General features: G+C 51.4%; 1 protein-coding gene across 4 annotated transcripts in view; it reads right to left on the reverse strand.

Annotated features, from left to right (window-relative positions):
- Positions 1 to 8028: 8028 nt before the first annotated feature.
- Positions 8029 to 23404, reverse strand: part of LOC101916279 (sodium- and chloride-dependent GABA transporter 2) — a 36109-nt gene continuing 20733 nt past the window's right edge. For all 4 annotated transcript variants that reach the window (XM_055807296.1, XM_005241765.4, XM_027793039.2 and 1 more), the window contains 8 exons: positions 16313 to 16416; positions 13305 to 13429; positions 12603 to 12715; positions 12319 to 12456; positions 11083 to 11185; positions 10337 to 10437; positions 9728 to 9898; positions 8029 to 8535 (listed from right to left, as the gene is read on the reverse strand). In XM_055807296.1, the coding sequence (XP_055663271.1) occupies positions 8416 to 8535; positions 9728 to 9898; positions 10337 to 10437; positions 11083 to 11185; positions 12319 to 12456; positions 12603 to 12715; positions 13305 to 13429; positions 16313 to 16416 (975 nt within the window). In that variant the 3' untranslated portion in view covers positions 8029 to 8415. The remainder of the gene's footprint in view (positions 8536 to 9727; positions 9899 to 10336; positions 10438 to 11082; positions 11186 to 12318; positions 12457 to 12602; positions 12716 to 13304; positions 13430 to 16312; positions 16417 to 23404) is intronic.

The following is a 23404-nucleotide window of genomic DNA, read 5'->3' on the forward strand; positions in this document are numbered from 1 at the left end:
TGACCCAGCTTCTGTGTTGGATGGCAGGAAGGGAGGTACATCCAGGCAGGCAGGAGAACTTTCTCCCCAGCTCCCTTACAACATATACCTCTCCAGACCTTGAACTGTGGCCCTGACAGGAAAGCAAGAAAAGAAAGCAGTCATGGTCAGGCAGGGTAAAGGCCCAACGTTTGCAAAGATCAACCACAGCCATCAGTGGAGTGACTCCAGCTCCACTCGACCTCAGCAGGAGGGAGGTCTCCGCTTGCAGACCCCGCAGTATGGCCCAGGCTGGCTGCCACATGCCTTACTGCTCTGGGGCTCCAGCACTTTCGTGGGATAGTGGCATCCCTTAAAGTCATCCTGCAAATATGCAAAATTTATTATCTCCATCTCCAGAGACCACGACACTAAACCTTCTTCAGTGGCCAAGCTCAAGACTCGCCAACACCATCAGGCAGATGGAGCAAAAGGCAGAGAGCAGGTGGAGGGGGGACCTTTGTCTCGTGCTCACACAGACCCCTCCGTGCCTGCCTGTGCCATACACTGCAAGTGCAAACACAGCTCATACGAGAGAGCTCTGTCAGCAGCGAGAGATACTGCTGGAGCCTTGGTTTCTGTAGTGTCTGTGGTCACTAGAAGTGAGTAATTCTGCACCTTTGCCCTGGCAGCTTTCTTTGTACCCACCTCAGCCCCGATGCACTTTTCCAGGGCTTCTCGTGACCAACGCCAGCAGCAGGCATGCCAGTTATGCCATTTTTCTCAAGACAGTTCAGCTCACATTCTTTTTTTTTTTTTTTTAAGGTTACGTTTAATGTTATTAGTTTTGTCTTTTTCTTTTTCCGTTAGTGTGCCTGCCAAATTCCTATTGACCTTTTCAGGTATCCACATAGTCAAACCACAGCAGCATGCAGGACTAGAAGCTAGGACACATCCAGCACATGCTCCAAACTGCTCACCTGTGTCAGGGCTCACCAGATGAGCACCCCCCAGCCCCCTCAGTAGGAAACCTGGGAGCTGAACAAAAGCTCTCACTATAGCAGAGTGGGAAGGCGGTAGGTTTATGTTCCTGCACACTCTATAGATGTAATTTGTAATGTTGTCTCAAAAAATTCCTCCATGGGTGCCAGAAGCCAGTGAATCAGATTGCATTAGAGCACACCCGATTGCCCTGGGGACAGGCAACGCTGGAGATGTGCATGAAGGGAGTCACCCCTGTGCCTGGCAGCATTCTCAGGATAAACCACTGAGGACAGCGCTGGAGACAGGAGGGAAAAACATCTCCTTCTACTTTGGGAGTGTTTACTTGCTACCTCAGCTGACACTGCGGGAGCCAGTCTGGGCCCATGCTGCTGGGCAGCACAACGCGGCACAGACCAGCTCAGGGTGAGTGCTCGGGGATGTCCCCAGGATGTCCCCGGGCTGGGGAGCTCTAAGCCAGCCCAGCCCCATCCCAGAGGCCCCAGCTGGGCATGGGGCCATGAGGGCAGAGAGCTGGGGTCACAGTTGGAGCCGGCAATGCCTCTTCACAGGCAGCCAAAGCGTACCCTGCTTCCAGGATTAAACTTCCCAAGCATGCCGTTTTTCAAAGCCCTGACTTTCACCTACCGTTTGGGCTGGTTGAGTGGGTTGGTCCCATACCCAAAGAAATACAGGCTGATTCTTCCCTTGCATGGGTGGCAATCAGAGGGGCCAGGCTCCACCATCTGCCTTTCAGGGGCTGTCTCTGAAGTCCTGAAAAACCACAAGATGAACATCATGTGCTGGCTACACGACACGGGCACTACACTGCCTCTGTCCCTGCTAACAAAGGACAGGGCCACTGCCTGTCCTGCCATGGAGAACTGGTGTGACCCGGGACAGCTAGGGAAAAGGTGCAACAGAGGTTATCTACATATGAAAAGGGGATTGAGATAAGCCTAGGTAAGCAGAGCTGACCTAAAAATTTGATTTATCCACATTGAAGTGTTTCACAGGAGCATCACAGTTTTCTTCCAAAACCGTAGATGGGAAATGACCTGTGTGACATTAAGGTAAAACAAGAAGAAAGTCAACCTAAATGAAAACTTTATCTATCAATGTGTGAAAGTCATTTTCCAGCAGGAAAAAAGGCTGCTAGTTCTGCTTTCCAGCCCAGAAGGTACACTCAGGTTTCAGAGTTTCCCACCAGGCATTAATTCACTGTGTTTTTAAATCCTGCTACAGACATGGGGCACCTTTCTCCCACTGCAGCAGCCTCCATGCAAGCGATTGCACTAGTGTGATGTCCCAGACTGAAAACCAGAAATCACCTTCTGACCAGTCCAGCTGCGGAGATACGGACTTGTGCTCAGCCCCATGCCAGGAGAGTGCAAGGAAAGGGGTGACGCACTCCCTGACCACTAATTGCCACCTTTACTGGCAGAGACAGCCCCTGGGCAGGCGCACTGAGCTGTGCAGCTGTGTAGGTAGGACAGCACTGATAAAGGATGTGGCAATCTGACTGCAGGTCTCCCCACGGCATGGGTTCCTCCTCCGCCACTGCCACGGGCAGAGGCAGCTTCCTACGGGGGCTAGCAGAGGGACTACGTGGCAGGACACAAGCCCAAGGAGAGGAGCCACAGCCAAGGCTCATTTGGCACAGGGGACAGACGTGGGCAGGGATGAGCCCTAGGAGCTTTGGCAGGGGTGGGGGATAAATGCCAACCCCAGGAAAGGAGTCTTGACACAGGGTATGGAGGGAGCTGGTAGGGGGAGAAGCAGCTCTCCTGGCAGCTTGGACAGGGAGAGTGTGAATGAATCTGCTCTTAAACACACTATCCCTGAAGGGGAAGTGCTGCTTGCAACAAAACCTGGAAACATGCAAAGCATCCTCCCCCCCAGGCAGCATAAACCCCTCTCAGAGCTGGGATCCCGCAATGTGCAGCTCCAACACCAGCAGAGCCTTGGTCTCTATAGCCCTCCCCACAGTGCATCACGAGGTGCGTTGTGAAGGAAGAGATGGCAGCGTCTGATTTTGCAGGCAGCAAAGCCAAGGCAAGAGGAAGCGCCATCGCTGTGCCCAAAGATGCACGAGAGGAATGGGAAAGCACTGCTGTCCCACCACACAGAGGGATCTGCTCCCTCTGCAGCTGCCAGCCCAGAGCCTGCAACATGGGTTTCCACACCCTTCCGTCAACACAAACTCTCTGCAAAACGACCTGATTCCCTCAGCGTGCCAGACCCAGGGTGGCTGGAGACCAGGACTCAACCTACTGCACCAGCCTTTGCCCTGACGGATGACTAATCCCAACCTCAGAGATGTCCTGCACCTCCACAAAAGTCTCCCCACCCCCTGCCTGCAGGCTAGCAGTGCACCCTTACCTCCCTTTTTACCTTCCCTTTTCTTCCCTCAGAGCAAGTGTTGGCTTTTCCCATTATTCGGGTCTCCCCACTGTTCCCTCCCTTCCAGCCGGCTCTGACACACCTCCCTGGCAGCAGCAAGCCGCAGGCCCCACCATGGTTCCCTCTTCCACGAGCCACTGAGACACACAGGGCTTCAAGCCAAAAGAAGTCCACTTCTCCCTGGCCCAGCTCCTGGGAGAAAGTCTGTCAGCGTGACACCCTGTGGCTGCATGCTCCTAAATGTTACAGGCTGGGGAGGTGGGCGCTGGGGGTTGTTTTGGAGACAGAGAGGCCTGCAGCCCTGGTCACCCTCCTCTCTGGGTCACCTGCAGGAGAAGCCACCACTGTCCGCACTTGCCCAGACTGATTTACCTTATGACTGACACCTTTCCTAACAAAACAGGAGAAACACTGGTTCTCCTGCCACTGCTTCTTTGGTCAGGAACTTGCCTAGCTGACTGAATGCTATGTTTGTGGAGGAGTTTCCCCTAGGCATTCGTATAATTTATTTTTTATGTTTATGGATAATTTCTGCTTAAGTAAGCCTATGACTTCCTACAGTAGTTTCACCGTAACTAATCACAAGTGAACATAACCAAAGTCACAAGTGCTAACAAGGCCCCTCAGAACCAGGATGGGCTCTGGCAGCTGCAGCACTGCTCCTGTGCCAGGCTCCCAGAGAAGATGAGGCTGTCAGGAGCCTCCATCTTTGGAGGTATGGGCAGGGTGAGACATGAGCTATTTCACAGCATCCCTGGTGGGGGAAAGGATGAGGCAAGGGCAAATGGCTTAGGAGCCCAATGTTGACAATAAAGGTCGTCAGGAGCAAGGATTAGCAATGCTAGGGAGACATCTGTGGTCTAACAGCTTCTCTGAGACTAACCTCAATGCTCACTGTTGATCAGAGACCAGGGAGGACCATGGAAAAAAGGCAGGCAGAGGACACGTGGGTATGTGCCTATTTGCTCCTGCTTTCCCTCCCTGCTTCCTCAGGGCAGTTGAGCTTGTTGCGTGTGTTGTGACAGCAAACACCTCTGATGCACGAGGCACGAGGACACAAAGGACAAGGTCATTCTGCAGGGACAGAGAAGCGCATGTTACTGCCCAAAGTGACGTGACTCTGGACAGGTCAGGTGGAGAAGGGGGTAACCGAGTCACTGGCAACTTTCAGAAGCAACAGCTTCCTGGATCTGTCTTTGTGCTTCCACATGTGTGCTTCCCTTATCTGCACCATGCAGATCCCCATCCTGCAGGCTGCTAACCACGTTAGCAGACAAGGGCCCAGCCAAGCACCCTGCTCTGAGGGATATGCTCATTTGCACTGGCCTGAACAGATTATTTGGGGATCTCTGCTTTGCAGGATTATGTATTCCACATGTTAAGACATTAATCTTCCTCTGTTCTCTCCGTTTATGCACCATGGCCTGTCTTCTCCCAACACGTCCACATTTCTTGTCACCAAAATGTGCAACACAAGTCACATTACATGATTCTTCAATAGCCACAGAAAATTATTTTGTATTATCACTGGAGGCAAAGGAGAAGGACCTCTCAAGTTGGGCATCTCTTCGAACAAGCTGGGAGTCCCAGTGTTCGGGATGCTCCCCGCAGGAACAGATGCATCCAGGTCCACAGGTCCATCCCTGAGATCTGAAGTCTCTCCCCTGCCCTGTGTGGGCATCTCCATCCATGAAGGAGGACTGATCAGGGGGCTGAGACTCTTTCCCAGGCACCGCTGATGCAAGCACCACAGGATGGGAAAAACAGAGCCTAGTTTCTGCAGACAGATGAACAGAAAGGTCCAAGCACTAATGACCTGGGGCAGAATCTCAGGGACTTCTTTATTTTGATGTGAACTTCTCGTTTGAAACAAAACAAAATCAAAACAACAGAAAAAAAAAAACCCCAAACATGAAAAAAAACTGGGTCTTCAATCTCATCCCCATTTTCCTGCAAATACTGAGTTGAATTCTCAGGCTAAGTAGCAGATTTTGGATTCTGAAGGTGGGAGATTTCCAACAGCCATGCATCCCCTGTCTAAAGGGACATCATTATCTCCCCAGCTGAAGAAAGTATGAGTAGGCATAAATTCCACAGACTGCAAGAGGAATACTGCGCTGCTCTTGAATGCAATGAAAATCTCTTTCACCATATTCTAAATCATGAACAATCACCATATGCCAAAATCACCATATTCTGAATTTCACCAAAATTCCCTCTAACCATGGGATTTAAAAAGTGTTGTGAAAAACGTCATGTCTGGAAGCTTCAAATACATTAATTTCCGATTTAGTCTATCAACCTTCTCAATAAGCAATACAGAATATACTTGATTCGTATTTCAAGCCAGGCATCCCAGGTTCTAACACTTTGTCTTAAAGTCCTATGAGAAATAAGACATTTATTTAAGAATGTCCAGGAAAACCTTTGGTTTTCTTGCTTATCTGACCTGCCTAGCTCATCCAAAGCTTTTACAGCAGTTGGGTCACATAGGAACACACGCTTGGGAGGTTTCCTGGCTCATATATAACCAGATCGATAAACCACATGCCCTGTTCACTGGACACCAGGCTATTTTGAAACAAAGCCACAAAGACTTTCACCAGACTCCCACTTTGCCTACATGCAGTTGAGCAGACTTTTGGAGATAGCTGTGGACAATTGCTATTTTCTGTTATGGTTAAAATAGCTTCCCAGTGGGCCAAACCTCTTAAAGATATTACTGGAAATGAAAGTATAATTCTGTTTAAGATTAGAATTACATGAATAAAAATATCTCTTGCTGGAGTGTCTAATATGATTCACACAAAAAGCCAACAGAAAAAAACCCCTTCTGTATTGAACTCCACTCACTCATTTCTAGAAGGAATTTCTACCAGCTAGTACTGTACCCAAGCGGCAAGGCAACTGGATGGCTCCATCCTCCATCACGCTGTGGGTCTCTTCCAAGAAGGGCTTTCCTGGGTTTCTAAGCCTTTTCCTACCCTCAGCTCACACGAGCCCCATGAAGCACTGTGACAGCTGGGGAACCTGGAGCTCTGAGGCTTTGAGGCTGCCCAGGAAAATCGTGACAGCCAGTTCAGCCCAGACCTCCCGCTCCCCAGCCTCATGGCTCCAGCACCCCCAGAGTTCTCCAGAGGCAGGGATCGAGGCGTGAAAAAACTCAGTGGCTGAGATTTTGATAGGGGAGGTGGCAGGGCTGGCCACAGAGGGTTCACCCGTGGTTGCATATGCAGTCTAGCAAAGGAACCTGCCCGCCCCAAGGTCCTCATGGAAAATAGGCTGAGGAAAGGGAAAACAGGCTGGAAATGAGATGTTACTTCCACAGCCACTCTGGAACAGAGCCAATGAAGCCCCAGAGGACCACAGATCAGCAGGCTTTCCCCTGGAGGTTAAACCTGCACCATCCCCTCAGTGCTTGGTGCCCATCAGAGTTTCCCAGTCTCAAGGAGTGAAGTCCGCGAGCCCTCAGCACCACCGGCCTGTCTCCCATCTCGGATCACCCAGCTTCAGCAACACTAAACTTGGGCAAACCAAGCTCAAGAAAACCAAGCCCAAGATCCCGCTGTTGCCTGGAGGTCTCAGCCGGCATGTGCCGGGCCGCGGCTGCCGGGGGAGGCAGCTGCCTGCGGAGGGACCCTCCGCGGGTGGCCGGGGCACGGCGACCCCGGGAAGATTTCTCCCAGCCCTACGGCCGGCGGGCAGGCAACCACCGACCCTGCGCGCAGAGCCAGCCACCCAGCCCAGGGGGCCTGGCCAGGCGGGGGCGGCGGCGGCGGGGACCCCGGCCCGCTGCGGGGGGCGCGTTGCCCCAGCCCGCCCCGCAGGGCGCCCCGGCCCGCGGCGGTCGCTGAAGCCCTGGGGCCACCTTGCGGCTACCGGCGTGGGCTGCCTCCAGCCGCGGCACCGCAAGCCTCGGCCCGGCGCGGTGCCCACCCGCGCCCGTGGGCTGCGGGCAGCCGAGCACCTCCGGCCGCTCGCTCAGCGCCGCCCGGGCTCCAGCGTCCTCGGGGTTTGCTGGGAGCCATCCAGCTTCCCGGGGTTACGTGTCCGCTGGCTGCCCTCCTCGGATGCTGGGGCTACAGCAGTTAAAACACAAGCTCTTGGATTTTTTATTTTTTTTTTTACCCAAACAGCCTGGAAACGAGGGGCCCTGTTTGTTGACATAACATGCAGATCCCACTCCAGCCACGCAGCCCTTCTTCCTCACTCAGGAAAACCAAAATGACTGGCATTGGGGCACCTGGAAGGCAGTCATCACAAAAAAGACATAGACCTGCAGAGAGGAGGGACACTTCCCCACAATGCTTCATTTGTATGAAGAAAACACAGACCCACGCGCTTCTCCCAGACCCCGGGAATAGCCCAGTGACTCATCAGCCAGGTGACTCTCTTGGCTGGGAGCTGGAGATGGCTCCGGCAGAAGGTGGCATTGCATTGCCCTCTCTACTCCACCTAAGTGCCCCAGGCCTACCACTTGATGGGGGCCTCCAAACTGGTATTCATCCCCTTTTTTCCTTCCTACCTTAACCAAGCTGCCCTTCCTCCGGCCACCCTCCCGTGCCAATGTGCCAGTGCAAGAGAGATCCAGACCTGAATGCCCACCACAGCTCCGCTACCACACATCCCACCTAACATGCTGTGAGCAAGGGATGTTGGTGAGACAAAACTGAGACAGAGTAGGTCTAGAGGGGAAAAACAAGGATTTAATGGAATGAATGGAGAAGCTCCCAAAGTCTACACCGGAGCCACACCTCTGCAGCTCTCTGCCACTCTCCACTTCAGGATCAGTCCTTCCTTTCTGCCCACAAGAAGCTTGGGGATACTCAGGAACACAGGTGCTTGATCTGCCCCTTCAGAGCCCTCTCCAGGGAGGGGGTTAAGGTGCATTGTTAACTCCATGCAGACCATCTCCACAGCAGCCTCTTCCTCAGCCCTTCAAATCTTCCAGAGAAGGGAGCTCAGCCCAGAAATCCCTCTCTCCTTGGCAAGTGAAGAAACCTTGCGTTATCCAAGGTGGTAAGGGCTGTACAAAAACCATCCTGGGGGGTGGGAGGGAGAGCCACACTGATCCTAGCAATGAGATTCTAGCTCTGTCAGCATCAGGAGGTCAGCTCTGGTGGAGGGAAGGTGCTGTCCTGTTCCAGGCCTGGAAGGCAAGTCCTCAAATGGGCAGGTGAGCTGGCGGAGCCTCTGGAAGGCAAAGGCGGGCATTGAACACAGCTGCAAAGACAAAAGGTGACCTGGGTCCTCCCCTTCCAGTCATGGGTATCATTCAGCCAGTCAGGCCAGGCTGCAGGCCTGGTCCCTAAATGCCAGGGATGTCCCAAATAAGGACAGTTGGCACATCAGAAACTGAGGGGATAAACTCATCTTTCAACCACTTGTTTCAGGACAAGCACAGAGCACATGAGAGACAGTAGGAAAGCTCTGTCCTCCATTTGCTCCAGGCCAGGGCTAGAAAGCAGTCCAAAGAAAGGCTCGTGCCCAAGTACCTCCAGGTCATCCCCTCCAGCAGCACAGGCTGCAAAGGGAGAGCCTGTACACACAGGTTTGTCTTTAACTGGGACAGCAAGGGCATAAGGGGCTACCCTCTATGTCACACAGCATGGTGCAGACCATGCTCTTGCAGCTGTGCCCACTCCTCCCTGTCTGTACTGGACACACTGGTCAGGGACCCATCGCTGTCACAACCCATTCTTGAACACTTATGGGAGTGCTCCTGGATGGTATCCTGGGAGAACAGGTAGTATCCTGGGGTTTCAGGACTGTTTGTGAAACCTCCCCCTGAAACCATGAGCCATGGCAGGGGCAGGATGCCTGTCTGGAGCAAGGTCTGTTTGCCAGCTCCCTGCCCTCCCAATGCTCATTCAGGGCAACCAGCAATGGGTCACAGCAGCTCTGAGAACTGGGCAGGTCCAGGGCACTGAGACTGTGATGGAAACTTCAAACTCCCAGTGATCCCTTCCTCTCTATCCCTATGGCCTCAGCATAGACTGGGGAACTCAGCTGCCCACAACACTCATGGGATCTGGAGCTTTCTCAGAACAAGTCTTCAAAGCTCAGTCAAGGGCAACCTCCAAACTGGCCTGAGGCACTGGGGATCATCTTTATACTCTCCACTGAATGAACTTTTTCCCAATGGTGCTTGCAAAGAGGCAGAAGCACTAAACAAAGGGTACCAAGAGGCAACAGCCACCTTGGAGCAGCCCTCCAGCCAGGCAGAACATAAAAAAACTAAGTCTGTTATAGCAATGGACTCATTCAATCAATTTATTCTAGGCTCCCTGCTAATTAACTTGCAACTCACAAATCATCCCCCTGCAAGGCTGGATTTCAATACAGAAGCACAGCGCATGCCCTGATCCCAGAGCACCAGCCTCACCTCTCTGAGGGAGCCTTTGATGGTGGAGAGTTTGTAGACGATCCAGAGAGGAATGCATACCATGGAGGAGAGGGCCAGCAGCCAGCCCAGGGTGTCTCCCCACCATGGGTACACATACTTCTTGTTATAAGTCAGTGGTGTGTATTTGATCAGAGAAAACAGGAAGGTTGCCTGGCAAGGTGGAAGAAACCAAGAGAAAAAGATCAAGAAAATCAACAACATGAGCCAAGAGAGGTCTTCCTGGTGAGTCCACATCTGCACAGAGTCTCAAGGTAACAAAAAGCTCCCTAAGACAGCAACAGAGGGCACACCAGTCAAGCAAGCTTTGCCGGGACAGCCCCCATGTGCAGCACTGGGCATGGCAGCAAGGAACTTGCCCCACCAGCAGACACCTCCATCACTGCTGAGCCAGGCCCCTCTCCCCGTTGTTAACCCCTACGCCTGGCCCCCAGAACTGCAAACACACAGAACAACAGGGTCCCATAGTACAGGCCACACAACCCCTATACATGCACATCCCTCTGTATATATGTAGGTATCTACTATATCTCAGAGCACCCATCTCTGCCCAGCTTCCTCCCCACAGCTCCCCTTCCTGTGGGCCCTCACCATGCAAACCGCCGGGGTGATGAAAAGCCAGCAGTATTTGATGACGGGCCATGGCCGGTAGCCGATCATATCTTCAATGTTATCATAGAAACGCTCAGCACCTGCAGAAGATGGGAAGGATGCCTTGCTGCTACTAAAGAAGGAAAGCAGCAGGGTCTGCATGTCCAGGATCCTGCTTCATGACTGTTTGGATGCTCCCCAGAAGATAAGGCAGTAAATTCAGCATAGCTGACAGCCCTGTTGGGGAGTTTGCCAGGAGTGTGGCCAGCTTCAGTCTTTGTCCTGGATTAACATCCTCCTGCCCCGGAGTGGATGGGTCAGCAGGGCCAGCCTCTCAGCATCTCCCAGGCTAGGACCTGCACCCAGGCTGAGACCTGAACTCAGGTTTTACCCATCTCTAGTGAATGTCAAGACTGAGAGAGTTCTCAAAAATGTTTGAGGGTCTCAGACTCCTCTATACACACACTGGGAGATTTCCCAGCCAGCTCCAAGTCCCCAAGGAAGGAGGGCCCCAAAAGCAGGGGCACGTAGGAATGTGCTGGGGATACCTGGCCACACAAATCCTCCACGGTGTTGCTGTGAGGAAGCCCTCACCAGCTGAGTCTAGGGGCACCAAAGCAAGGGTTTAGAGGTCTGCCTTGCGCTGTGAAGCAATTGCCAAGATGAGCTACAGACCAGCATTTTGAGGATGGACCAAGCAAAAGCCTGAGAGACCAGAGCTGGGGACCCCCCTGGTTCATACTCACCATAGACCCAGGCGATGCAGAGAGTCTCGAAGATGGCCACAAAGAGCAGGCACATGCCACTGGCAGCATAGTAATCAAAGAGCTGGAAGACATACATCCCACCCTGGGAAGAGCCAAGTGGGCAGCAAGGCGAGGTGGGGAGGGAGAGAGAGGAGAGGAATCAGGCACAGGCAAAGAGCTCCAGCCAGAGTAGGAAACAAATTCAACGTCTTCCCCAGAGCTGGAAGCACCTTGCTCTCTCTGGGACAGGGCTTTAGCCAACAGCAAAGGCCACATCCCTTGTGCTCAAGGCCTGATGAAGACATGCAGATGCCCTGCTCTTAGGAGTCTCTGCAACCCTTCATTCCAGTGCAGAGCAGGGGAGGGCAAGTGACTGCCAGAGATGGTGGGGATATTTTAGAAGATAGACAAAAGCAACTCTTGTAGCTGAAGTGAGGTTGGAAACCCCCTTAATAGACAAAATGCGTGCAATTTACTTTAGCATCCTAATTTGCAAAGAGAAGTTGCTGTGCATGCAGTTTTGCAAGCACCTGTTGCTGTGGGCCCAGAGGCTGGCGGCCTGGCTGTTTCACCGCCCGGGTCTGCCAGGCTGGCTACGAAATGGGCCGCAGTTACATCCACACATAAAGCTGCAGGTACAACTTCAAAGGCAGCTTTTTCAAAATTGTGCCCAAATGGAAACAGAAGATGCAGAGCATCATGGCAGCATCAATACACACACACACAGAGTGCTAGGAGGAATTAAAGGTTTTAAACTAGAACAGTTTAACTTTCAGGCAATTAATCAGAACAAGGGAATATATAGGAAACCAGTGTAATAGATACAGGGTGCACTCAGGCCCACCAAGTTTCCTTACACGAAGTGTTCGTGTAGCTTCATCCAGGAGGAAAGAGGACAAAGGTGCTCCCCTCACCATGCAACAGGCTACAGCTGTAAAGGTTTGGTTCATGTAAAGATAAAACTATAACCAAAATATGGGCTGTCCAGAGCTCCAACTATCAGTCTCGGCAGGAGAAGTGTCAGGACTGTGACTGGCACAAGGGGCGAGGGCTGGAAGGGAAAAGGTGAATACCTGAGGGAGGGAAGGGCAGCCTCCCGCAGGCACTGTGCAGCAGGATGGGCCTCACCAGCAAGCTCTCAGCCCAGCATGGACCCCCCCACCCACCAGGCCCCCTCTGCCGGGGGGGGAACTTAGACCCAGCAAGCACCATGCAGGTGGTCTGAGCCCAAAATACCTCTGTGAGCATCACCAACCCAACCAGATAGGAGAGGATGGAGACCAGCAGGATGAGGATCTCTCGGCGGTTCTTCTTGCGGAAGATGGTGGGGTACATGTCCACAAGAGCTGTAACAAGGCTCTCCACACAGACAAACTGCAAAAAGCAGAGATCCCACTTCTATCAGCCTGTTCTGACTGGTTCCCCAGCCCCACTGCCACCCCCTCAGCCAAGTTCATGCCTGTCCCAAAGAGACAGTGGCTTTTGTGTGGAAGGGAATTGCCCTGCACCTGCACCTTTACCTGGCTGTCCAGTCCCAGCAAAACAACCATCAGGAAGAAGAAGCATGCCCAGAGTGGGGAGAAGGGCAGCATGACCACAGCCCGAGGGTAGGCGATGAACGCCAGGCCAGGCCCTGGGGGGAGAATGGTTTTCAGAGTGGGAATCGGCATGGCAGTGGCACAACACAGCTGGTGCAGAGCTGCCTGAGGCAGCCACCCAGCCAAAGCACAGTCTTCAGCCATGCAGCCTCTCACTCCAGTTATAGCAGTGCTGTGCATGAAACCCAGGCTCCTCGAGGGGTGGAGGAGCTCAGCAGGAAGGGAGGGAAAGGCGACACAGCAAACTCCAGCTGCATCACCATTGCAAGAGCTGGGAGCCAAGGAAAGCCTCTGAGCCCAGGGGAGCACAGGACAAGCCTGGGCGTATGCCATGCAGGCACCTCACCCCCACACCAAGAGACAGTAGCTGCCTAACCCTAACCCTTACCCTTAGAGGCAGCTTATATTAACCTCAAGAGACAGTCATTACATCTTCATATTTCATGAGTGCGCACTCGTTTCTGCCTGGTTTTTGGAGGCAGAGAGCAGAGCTGCCTGCCAGGATGGGAACCTGCAGCTGCAACACCCATCACCTTAAGGTGGGTGCCCAGCAGGCATGCCCCTGTTTCCGGGGTGCAAGCAGCAGCACCCCCACCGCCCCATCCCACCACAGTCCCCACTCACCCGATTCAGCCACTTCAGCGATGGGCACACCCTGCTCCCCTGCCATGAAGCCCAGGATGGAGAAGATGGCAAAGCCAGCCACAAAGCTGGTGCCGCTGTTGAGGAAGCAGAGGGCCACACAGTCCCTGGGAGGAGGGGGCACAGCATCAGCCAGGTGGGGATCCAGGTACGATGCACACCTCGTGGCAGCCCCCCGGGGCAGCACACACTCTTCTGCCTCAGCCACTGTGCCCGCAGCAGAGCCTCTCTCCCAGCATCCCCACAGCTCAGCTCAGCACCAGGAGCTGCAGGAAGATGCCCCAGGGTGGGCAACACAGCAGGAGCCTCCCCCCAGGGAAAGCCTTCTCTAAAGACAGTGTAAAGATGCATTCCTCACCTGAGCTTCTTGCTCATGAGACAGCCTTGCTACACATCTAAATGCCTGGAGTTTAAATTTTTTTCCTTTCTCTCCCCTGGTCCCTCCTGTAGCAGGCAGTACAAGATATTGTTTTTGTCTGGGAAGGGAACATGTTTTTTTTTTCCTCAATAGATTTCTCAGACCATTTAAAATCTTCTTGGTTCTCACACTACTAGTTATCTCCTGGTCCTTGCATCATGAGAAAAAAAACGAACAGAGCCATCCACTTTATTTTCACTGATCTGTTCCCTTTTGTCTCTGTTTCATCTCATTCTCACCCATCTACTCTTTAAACTAAACATTTCTTATCTATCCAATTCCTCTTCATGCTCCAGTCTCCCTAGTCCTCTTCTGACTGCAACCCTGGGGACAACAATAACATTTGCAACATCTTTCCAAGTTATTCAGAACCAAACTGAATGCACCCCTTCTGGCATTTCATGGCCTGCTCTGACTTTATTAAATTCTACTCTGCAAATCCAATGTGATTTTCTTTAGGTATCTAGCATTTGGGGGGGTTCATGCTCCTCCCTGCATGTTAACTAGATCTATTCACAGTTTGCAATCATTTCTAGAGGAAAAAGCACAGTTCACACAGAGCCCCTATGCCATACAAATTCAGAATATTCCTTCCAAAGCACAGCTCTTCATATTGTCAAGGACTGTACAGCACCTAACACCATTGCTCTGCCTTTGCGCTTGGTTTCTAAGGCAGGAGAGGCTGAAAGAGGCCAGCAGAGTGAGCCCCAGCAAATCTCCCGGCTGGTAAGGAGGGTCACGCTCCACCAAGCTCAGCTAACCCAATGAGAAGCCCATGCCAGAACCCAGTTTCTCCAGTTGCTATTAACTGCCTGCTCTCTACTCAAATTATATTCTCAGACATTTTATACTAATTACCGTTTATCTCAAATAGTTCCTCTTCCTTTCCCCTGTTTCTCCCTCTTTCCTCTGGATGTATGCATGACAGGTCAAACCCTCCTTGGAAAAGCATGGGCTGGAAGGTGCTCTCCAGTCACCTGGCAGGTGGGAAGGAGTGTTGCAGTGGAAGGTAACACAGGGAGCGGCCAGAGCAAAGAGGTCTCTCAAGATTTGCACCCAAAAGGGGGCCAGGGAGCCCTGATGATACCCCTTACTGGCCCAGGAAACAAGAAATGGTCTATGCCATTTGGTGCCATCTTGGACTGCTGCCATATGAACATGGTCCCTCCTGCCCACATCTTTTTGTCTTCCAGGCCAGCAAAGGTTACACCTGGCCTGGGATAACTGAGTAGGGCATCATGCTGGTGTCCCTGTGCCCTGTTAAAGCCTGGTCCTGTCTTCCTGTGCAAACCAAGGCTGCAGAACACAGGACCAACTCATTAAAATGAGTCCATGCCTGGGAAGAGGCTGGTTGGAGATTTGACTCCAAAACAGAACAATTTCCCTAGCAAAACCAAATAACATAAAAGGTCTGTGTGCAAACAGCCATCCCTCCCCTTTCTGTAGTATCTTCCAGCTGCAGTTATAATAGCTCTTTACAACCTTGCTGCTAAGCAGCCCCTGTCATCACCTCTATGCCACGCATCTAGACTGAAGATGCAAAGAGGTAATGCCCAAGGACATGCAGCAGGCCAGAGACAGATCCGTTATCTCTTCTTTTCCTGCAGCTTTTTTTCCTCAAAACTGTATATGGAAGAAGGGACACGAAAAGGAAGAGGAATCCAATCCCAGCCCAGCTGATGTTGGAGAGGTATCCCTACAGCAGGGGTGAATTTTTCCTAAGGTGAAGAGAAAGATGCCAAGCAAGAACCATGTAGCCAGTGGTCTGTCTGGCCCTTCCATGGCAACAACCACAACTTTCAGTTTAAAAGAATGGGGGAGGACCCAGTGCCAGGAGTAACACAGTCAGCAGAGGAAGAGTGGGAAGGAAGGTGGATAGTTTTATCTAGAAGTGGCCTCTTCCACTCATGCTAGCCTTTTTACCCCTGGGGATACAGCTCCAGATGCTGGATACATCTACAGCAAAATGAGTTTATTTTCACCTGACCATTTCAACTTGACAGCCTGATTCTGTTCAGTAACCTGGCCTATCTCTGTTCAAGGGCAGTGCAGCATGAGGAGAGTGCGCAAGAAACAGAAGTCATACCTGCAGGCTATGCAGGTAGACCACAGATAGCATATAGGAACCCAGAGCACTGACAACTGTGCAAGACACTAGGTCCAATTGGACCAAGGAAGGATAAATCACCACGTGAAAAGACTTCAGTCTAGAGCCATTACATCTCACAGCTCTGCTCCTGCTGTGGCTACTTATGCACCCATGTAATAGGGGAGGTTGTGGTGTGGGCTGGGGTCACAAAGCTGGCAAAGAGGATCTGACTTTGCTGGGCCTCATCTGGTGTGGAAGAGGGGATTTGTCAGCCATGGCACGGGCAGAAAGTTCCCTTGGGTAGGCAGCACAGAGAGCTGGATCTAGGGAGAAAACACCTGGAAAGAGTTTTTCTTATGCCTTAAGCAGAAACAGAAAACATGACACTTCAAAAGGCCAGTAGCCTCCAGCAGTTCACCAGCTTATGTACACTGATGTTCAGGGAAGGAAAGGCTCTAGGCAGCAGAGCCATGCTCCAGTTACCTGTAGCAGTTGTTATGGTATTTGTTATAGCTGCCCAGAGCTGTCAGGCATCCCAGACAAATGGCATACGAAAAGAAGATTTGAGTGCCTGCATCCATCCAGACCTGCAAGGAGATGCAAACATAGGTGAGAAGATAAGGCCAGCACAGAGCGCAGACACTGCATGGATGCGAAGCCCCAGGGGCTGCCATAACCAACAGAAACATCAGTGACCGGGATGCTGGCAGTACCCAGCATTTAGACAAGCCTTTTCTAGGGGCAGGTTATACAGAGGCAGGAGTTATAGTGCTCAGTGAGACACCCAGCGGGATGTTAAAAGTGCCGAAGGGAAGGGGTGCACCATGACTGTTGCAAATCCACAACACATGTAGCTCTTCATCATCATCCCTTTCTTGCTTGGACAAATCTACAGAACTCCGTGACCTTCCAGAGCCTCTTAGCAGTGAGAGGCCCGATGAGCACTTTCCACAAGAGCTGAAGGAGCCCTCTGCTAGCTGAGGAGGTGGACTTGATTTGGGCAAGCCTGGACTCCCACTGGGTGGCATGGGTACATACAGCTTCTGGTGGTGGCCCTTCTCTCCAAGACCTAATTTAAAAGCTCCAAAACTTAAAAGAAAATTAACTGGGGAGGAATACTAGAAATAAATAGAGTTGTTTGCAAAAGACAGCTCTTAAAAGAAAATGCAAGAACGCTTAGTTAGTTAGTCCCATGAGGCAACTTTGAACTCCGCCTCGCTCTCACTGTCAGTAACATGTCCCAGTGCTCCAAGGCTGACATTTGTCAATGCCAAATTTGATCTGAAAGCCTAGCTGTGTGCTGTCACCAATGCAACCACTGCCTTCTACAGAGAACAGCAAAAGCAGGAACCAACGGTGAGAAATGAAGCAATGACAAAGATTGTTAATTAAACCCTCTTTTTTCTAAGATCTTTCTTCCTAAGGGGTTTATAAAATAGAGATAAGACAATTATTCAAGTGAAGGGTAGACACATTCTAGAGACAAAAGAGAAGCTAGTCATGAAAAAAAAGCAGAAGTAGTATGGGGGCAACTTTAATGAGTGAAGTCTCCATTTGGCTATATCCTCCTTCCCCAGAGTGGCAGTGCTGGTGAGCCTCGGACAAACACCAGCCTTGCCCTGGATCCCCTCTGAGAAGAACAGAAGTCAATGGAAAGCACCACAGCAGTTTTGATGGCTCCAAATCACACCCGTACATGTCAGCCGAGACCTCATGTCCTGGGGCAATGGTCAGCCAGGCAGAACTCGCCTGACAGCCCCTGTTGCTCAGGCCACCCTCACCAATGCATGATTCTGCCTTTTCTCTTCCATACTGGCCAAAGAGTAACCATGGGGAGAGAGGTTTTGTTTCATATTTACCTCTTCTCCCTCCTAGTCTGATAGGCCTTACAAAGGGAGGTTACAATCCCATCAGCTGTGATTTTCTGGAGGAAATTCCACTTTTAGCTCAAGGGACAGCTGCACAGAACAAATCTTCTCCCTGCCCACTGCTGCAGGACCAGCAGCACAGTCTACAGGGAGAGAAAGAAAAGTGCTGCTAGGGCTAGATTTGGGAAAATTGCTCTCCCTGACTGTTCTGCAAGCAACTTAGCTAATATCCTTAGCTGCAAGCAACTTAGCTAATAACAGCCCCACTATCTTCTCTTCAGTCCATGGAAACCCTGCTCACAATTTCATAGGGAGTGAGATCAAACCTCTGATTTGTAGAGAAATATCCCAGGGGCAGGAAAAGAACTGGTGCTTTACCAGCCATGGTAGAAGCCAAATAATCGAGACACCAAGCTTCATTAGCTCTGTGCCTTATGAAGTGGCTCATTTCTAAAACCCAGTGATACCCTCGACTGTGCAGCGGAGACCAGCATGGGGTCTGCGGGCTCCCCATTCCGCTGCTTGCTCTGCCCAACACAGAGGTGCTCACTGGGCTGTGTGGGAGACCAACCCCAAAGGGATGTTTTTAGGGAATATAGGACCTGCCTGAGCATATGCTTCCCTTTGAAGCAAGGCAGCCCCTGGCTGAAACTGTAAATAAAGCTAAGCTTGGCTCGCAGAGCTTATGATCCTGCTTAGTCAGCATGACTGTGAGCAACAGCTCAGGCTGCGTGCACTTTATTTCCCATTTTAAAAGGTTACTGCAGCTCATGGGCCAAAGACCAAGCCACCTTTACGTTCTTCCTGGCCCCCTGGCAGTTCCCAAGTTGCCTGGTGGTCAATGGACTGCAACAAGACTGATGCCAGGGTGCTCCTGACCCACTAGTGAGGGAGCCAAGCAGTAGCAGCAGGTCCCAGGACCACAGGATCACTGGGGTCAGAAGGGGCCTCAGCCCATCTGTGCTCCATCCTCCTCCTCAAGCCCCTCACAAGAAGCACTGCTGCCCACCCAGCACCATGGGTTCATGGGGGCTACATAGACCACTCCAGAAAACAGCAACACAAATCTTCCCCCCTCCACCTGCTGACTGTGCTCATTTCTCTCCCTGCAGTGACTCAGAGTAATGTTTTTTTTCAACCCTTCCAAAACCCTTCTTTCCCTCCTGTGCTGCTGATCCACAGCCTTTCATTATTTTAATATTTCCATTCTGACTAAAGAGGCTCGCTGGGGTCAGGCAGGGCTCTCTTTCCCCCAAAGATAAAAGCATGCTGCTGTTCTCTGGCCACTGCTCCCAAAGAGGCTGGTAAAGTTTATCCTGTTCAGAATTCGCTGGCACATTGGCAGCATGGGCATTTTGATTTGATTGTTGTCTGCTGTTTTCTAAGCCACCCAGTTTATTTAATTCATAATTCAATTTCCTTCAACATGTTTTTTACTGCAGTTTGTAATAACCTCCTACTCTCTCTTTTTAGCCAAAGCCTTCACACCTGAGCTGCAATTATCCAAGATGGTTAGGGCCTGTAAGAGGACATGTTCTTTGCTCCTTAATTTTCTCAGCAATATTTGCTTTATTACATGTACTGGAATTTAATAGCCCCCTGTACTGAAACAGATCCTTCCTTAGGAAGATCTCAAAGCATTAGAAATAACAGTAAAGACCATTTTTGAGCAAAAAGTTATTGAACTCCAGTGTATGTCATACATCAAATACAGGTGCCATGCTGAGAAGTGCCGAATTGTCCCCACCAGAAAGCAGAGATGATGCAGCACGGCGTGGATACATGCTGCGTGGAGAGTCATGCTTGGTGTAATGCTGAGCAGAGAGCAAAAACCACCCCAAGTCTTGAGCTGTGATTCAGCCAGCATTTTTTTCACTCTTGGCATCACAACTCACGAGTTGGCCTGTGGCACTAGTGCTACCCACCAGCCACCCACTGCACCATACAAACCCATTGCTTCAGCCCAGCCTTAAAAAAGGAGATCCTGATTCCTAAGGTTTCACCTCAAGACACCCAGGGCACAGTTTCCAGATTATTGTCTTTCCTGCTTCATTCAGGACCGGCCCACAGGCCCTAGCCCAAAGACCCAGTCCATGTCCCACAGTACTGCAGCGGCACAAGGCTGGGCAGCCCTGAGGCCCTGCTGCAAAAAGCGCACTGCCATGCTGCACAGCCCCAGCCAACGCTTTCCCTCATCCTCTTTTACCTCAGGAGGGGTACGAGTCAGTGCATTGCCATTTCTGTAAAGTATTCACGGTCCTTCTGGCCACCCTATGCCCAGCCAAGCCTCATGTTCCCAGCCCTAAGCCCCAGCTGCTCTGAAAATACACCCTTGGGCTCCTTGCAAGTGTGGGACGGCAGTGTCGCTCACCAGCTGATCTCCCTATGCTGGCATTCAGTGCCCCCGCAATGGCCCGCCAGAGAGCACCAACCTCCTGTAACTCACACACCTTGGGGCACCTGCCAACCCACAGAGACATTTTACACCCAGGAGGGCTCCCCTGCTGCTGGGGTTTCTTTAATCACATCAAGAACCATAGAATCATTTAGGTTGGAAGAAAACTTTAAGATCAAGTCCAACCATTATCCTGGGCCTGCCAAGTCCATCACTAAACCGTGTCCCTAAGCACCACAAGTACATGCTTTTTAAATACCTTCAGGCATGGTGATTCCACCACCTCCCTGGGCAGCCCTTTCAGTGAAGAAATTTTTCCTAATATCCAATTTAAACGTCCCCTGGTGCAACTTGAGCCATTTCCTCTTGTCCTGTCGCTTGTTACCTGGGAGAAGAGACCAACACCTGCCTGCCTACAGCCCCCTGTCAGGCAGCTGTAGAGAGCAATAAGGTCCCCGCTGAGTGTCCTCCTCTCCAGGCTAAACCACCACATTTCCCTCTGCTGCTCCTCCTAACACTTGTGGCTCCAGACCCTTCACCAGCTTTGTTGCCCTTCTCTGGACACACTCCAGCACCTCAGCATCCCTCTTGAAGAAAACAAACAGCTTTCTGGTTCATCCTGAAGAACACAGCTGCCTGACCCAGCGTGATGCAGAGGGGCAAGGGATGCTCCGAGGGATGCTCCTTGCTACCTGGGAAGCTGGACTTTACAGTCCTCCCTGCCCTGATGCTTGCAGACAGAAAGAGAGCTTTATTCCTTCCTGCTATGTCAGCACCGAGGTCAGACTCAGCAGGACCGCATGGCTGCAGCCAGCCAGCCACCCAGGTCCCATGCTGGCAGGGCTGGTGAGAAGCGTGGGAGGAGGAGGAGGAAGCCCCAAGGTAAATACAGCTGTGGTTCACCCCATGCAGATGCATTGTTCCAGCAAGGCAGAGGAGAAGATGCCAGCCCCAAGCCCCTTCAGCCCGCTGTGGGAGCTGCAAGCTGTCCCTCTCTGCTGCCCGGTATCTGCCCTCCACTCCCCAGGCAGGCCAGGCAGCGGTGCCTGGGCTCGCAGACCTTCTGCCGGGGCTGGGGGCATGGGGCCAGGCTGCAATGCTGCATGGCAGGAGCCAGCTCAGCATGCCAGCAGCAGCCCTGCCAGCGCACGCATCCACGCACAAGCACAGTGGGTCACCCTCCAGCACAAAAACAAACATGCTGGCCTTCAGAAAGGGGAAGCAGGGGGCCGGCAACAGCACAAACCGAGCACACAGGGTCAAGTTAAAGGCTTGCTGGGAAAAAAATAAATAAGGGGAACAAATAATATTTAGCAGGCCTACAGTCACCCTCTCCTCTTGCTGGGAAGCAGCAGCTCTCACGGGCCGTGGAGCAGCAGCAGGGGGGACCTGAATTTGGAGAGGATCTGGGGGCTTTGACCCCTTCCCCAGCATGGCTACAGGGGTCCATGGTTATCCCAGCAGGTCACAGTCCTGCAAGATGCAGGCACCTCCCGTGCTCCCTGTGGTGGCCAGAGGGCTTATCCTCAGCGCAGCCTCAACAGCAAGAACTACTCCGGTGCAAACCATGAGCCAGACCCTGGCAGCCCCCCTTCCTAGCCACAGGACACAGCAGACAGCCCCACACAGAGCTTCACCTCTTGCCTCCCCTTCCTGCCACATCCACTGGGAAGCAGGAGCCTGTGGGGACTCTGAAGGGGCAAATGCTGCTCCAAAAAGCAACCAGCAGGGAAATGGGTGAAAGAAAATGAGAGGGATATAGCGAAGGTTATTTGAAAAGTAGTGCAGATGAGAGGGAGAGACAACAAGAAGCAGAGGCTGGATGGAGGTAATCTCTGAATTTAGCTGTGCAAAGCAAGTCAGGCTATCCCAGCATGGTGTTGTACAGGTGCAGCAGTGGGGACTGTTTACAGGGTATCTGCAGAGCTGTGGGTTCTCTGCTGGTCCTCAGCACCACCAGTGCTCCCCTGCCCCTAGGACCAGGGGCACAGCCCCCGCCAGGGCCTTCAGCATGTCTAGGCTGGATGGAAAGTGGCTCATCACACAAAGATCTTCCTTCATACAAAGACTGGATAAAGTGCAAGGACATACAGCAAGGTGGTGGGTTTTGGGGAAATTTCAAGAGGAAAACAAGAGTGGGAGGTTTTGAGAAACATTTGCTGCTTTTTCCAGAGAAGGATATGCTCAGGGGCTGCTGAATTCAACTCCTTCTCCGTCTTCACTCATTAAATCTAATGAAATTTTAGCTAAAACTGCTTGAGACTTGATACCAGAGTGAAGGGAGACCACTCTTCCCTTTAAAGCAAACACAAACACACAGCTAGCACTTTCTGCATCAAGCCCACCAGTCCTCTCCTTAAATCAATCTGTATATTAAAACAGTGCCTGGTCGTGGTATGAAAGCATCAAGCAATGGACAGCCTGCCAGTGCCTGAGAAAAGTTCTAATGGCAAGTTTCCCACACTTAAAACCTTATTTCTACTCTGAATTCCTCTCATTTCAACTTCCTGCTAGTGGATCACACTGTGCATCCCTCTCCTTAATCACATCCACAAATCTCCAGCGTTATCTACTGAAATAAACAATTGAAAAAATTGTCGCAAAGATAATTGCAAAGCATGGAGTGATCAAAAGTGGAAAATGGTCAACAACCCTGAAGACCCCCTTTTGGTCAAAACACAAGTCTCTCTATGGAGTAAAGTGGAAACCTCCTGAAGCACAGAAAATGCAATCAAGGAGGGGAGGGAAATTTAGGTCTAGTAATGGCTGGCACGCTAACAACGTAATACTGAATATTATGCAAATAAAAAACAAACTATGGGGTTCCTATTTTGGGTGTTTTAGTTTGAGGGCATACAGTTCAAAATAGATTCTCTGGCAGTTTTGCTGTTAACTGCTTGTATTTGAGCAGAAGTGGACTTCACTATTCAAAACCTTTGGCAGTTTCTCTGTATAGTCTGATCTACCTATCAAATGCATTTTATTTATCATTCTAATTACAAGCATTTCATAGATGTAGAAAATGAAGATGCAGGAAGATCGTAGACTCCATGGGCATTGTAGACTTCATGGCCAGAGGAGACCGCCATCAATCAGCTAGCCTGAGCTTTCATAGGCAGGATTTCCCAGTTCTGTCCAAGGTCATTTGGCAGGTAAAGAGCAATGATTTCCACACACCAATCTGATATTCTGACACTTAATCACATCTCAGCTGCTGCTGTTCCCCTGGTAGAATCTGCCAGATAATTCATCTCCTTTTTTCACCTAGTTTTTCATGCGCTTTAAGGGAGTTTTGATTTTATCCCCTTGTAT

Source organism: Falco peregrinus, chromosome 6 (genome assembly GCF_023634155.1).
Source record: "Falco peregrinus isolate bFalPer1 chromosome 6, bFalPer1.pri, whole genome shotgun sequence".
Taxonomy (NCBI): Eukaryota; Metazoa; Chordata; class Aves; order Falconiformes; family Falconidae; genus Falco; species Falco peregrinus.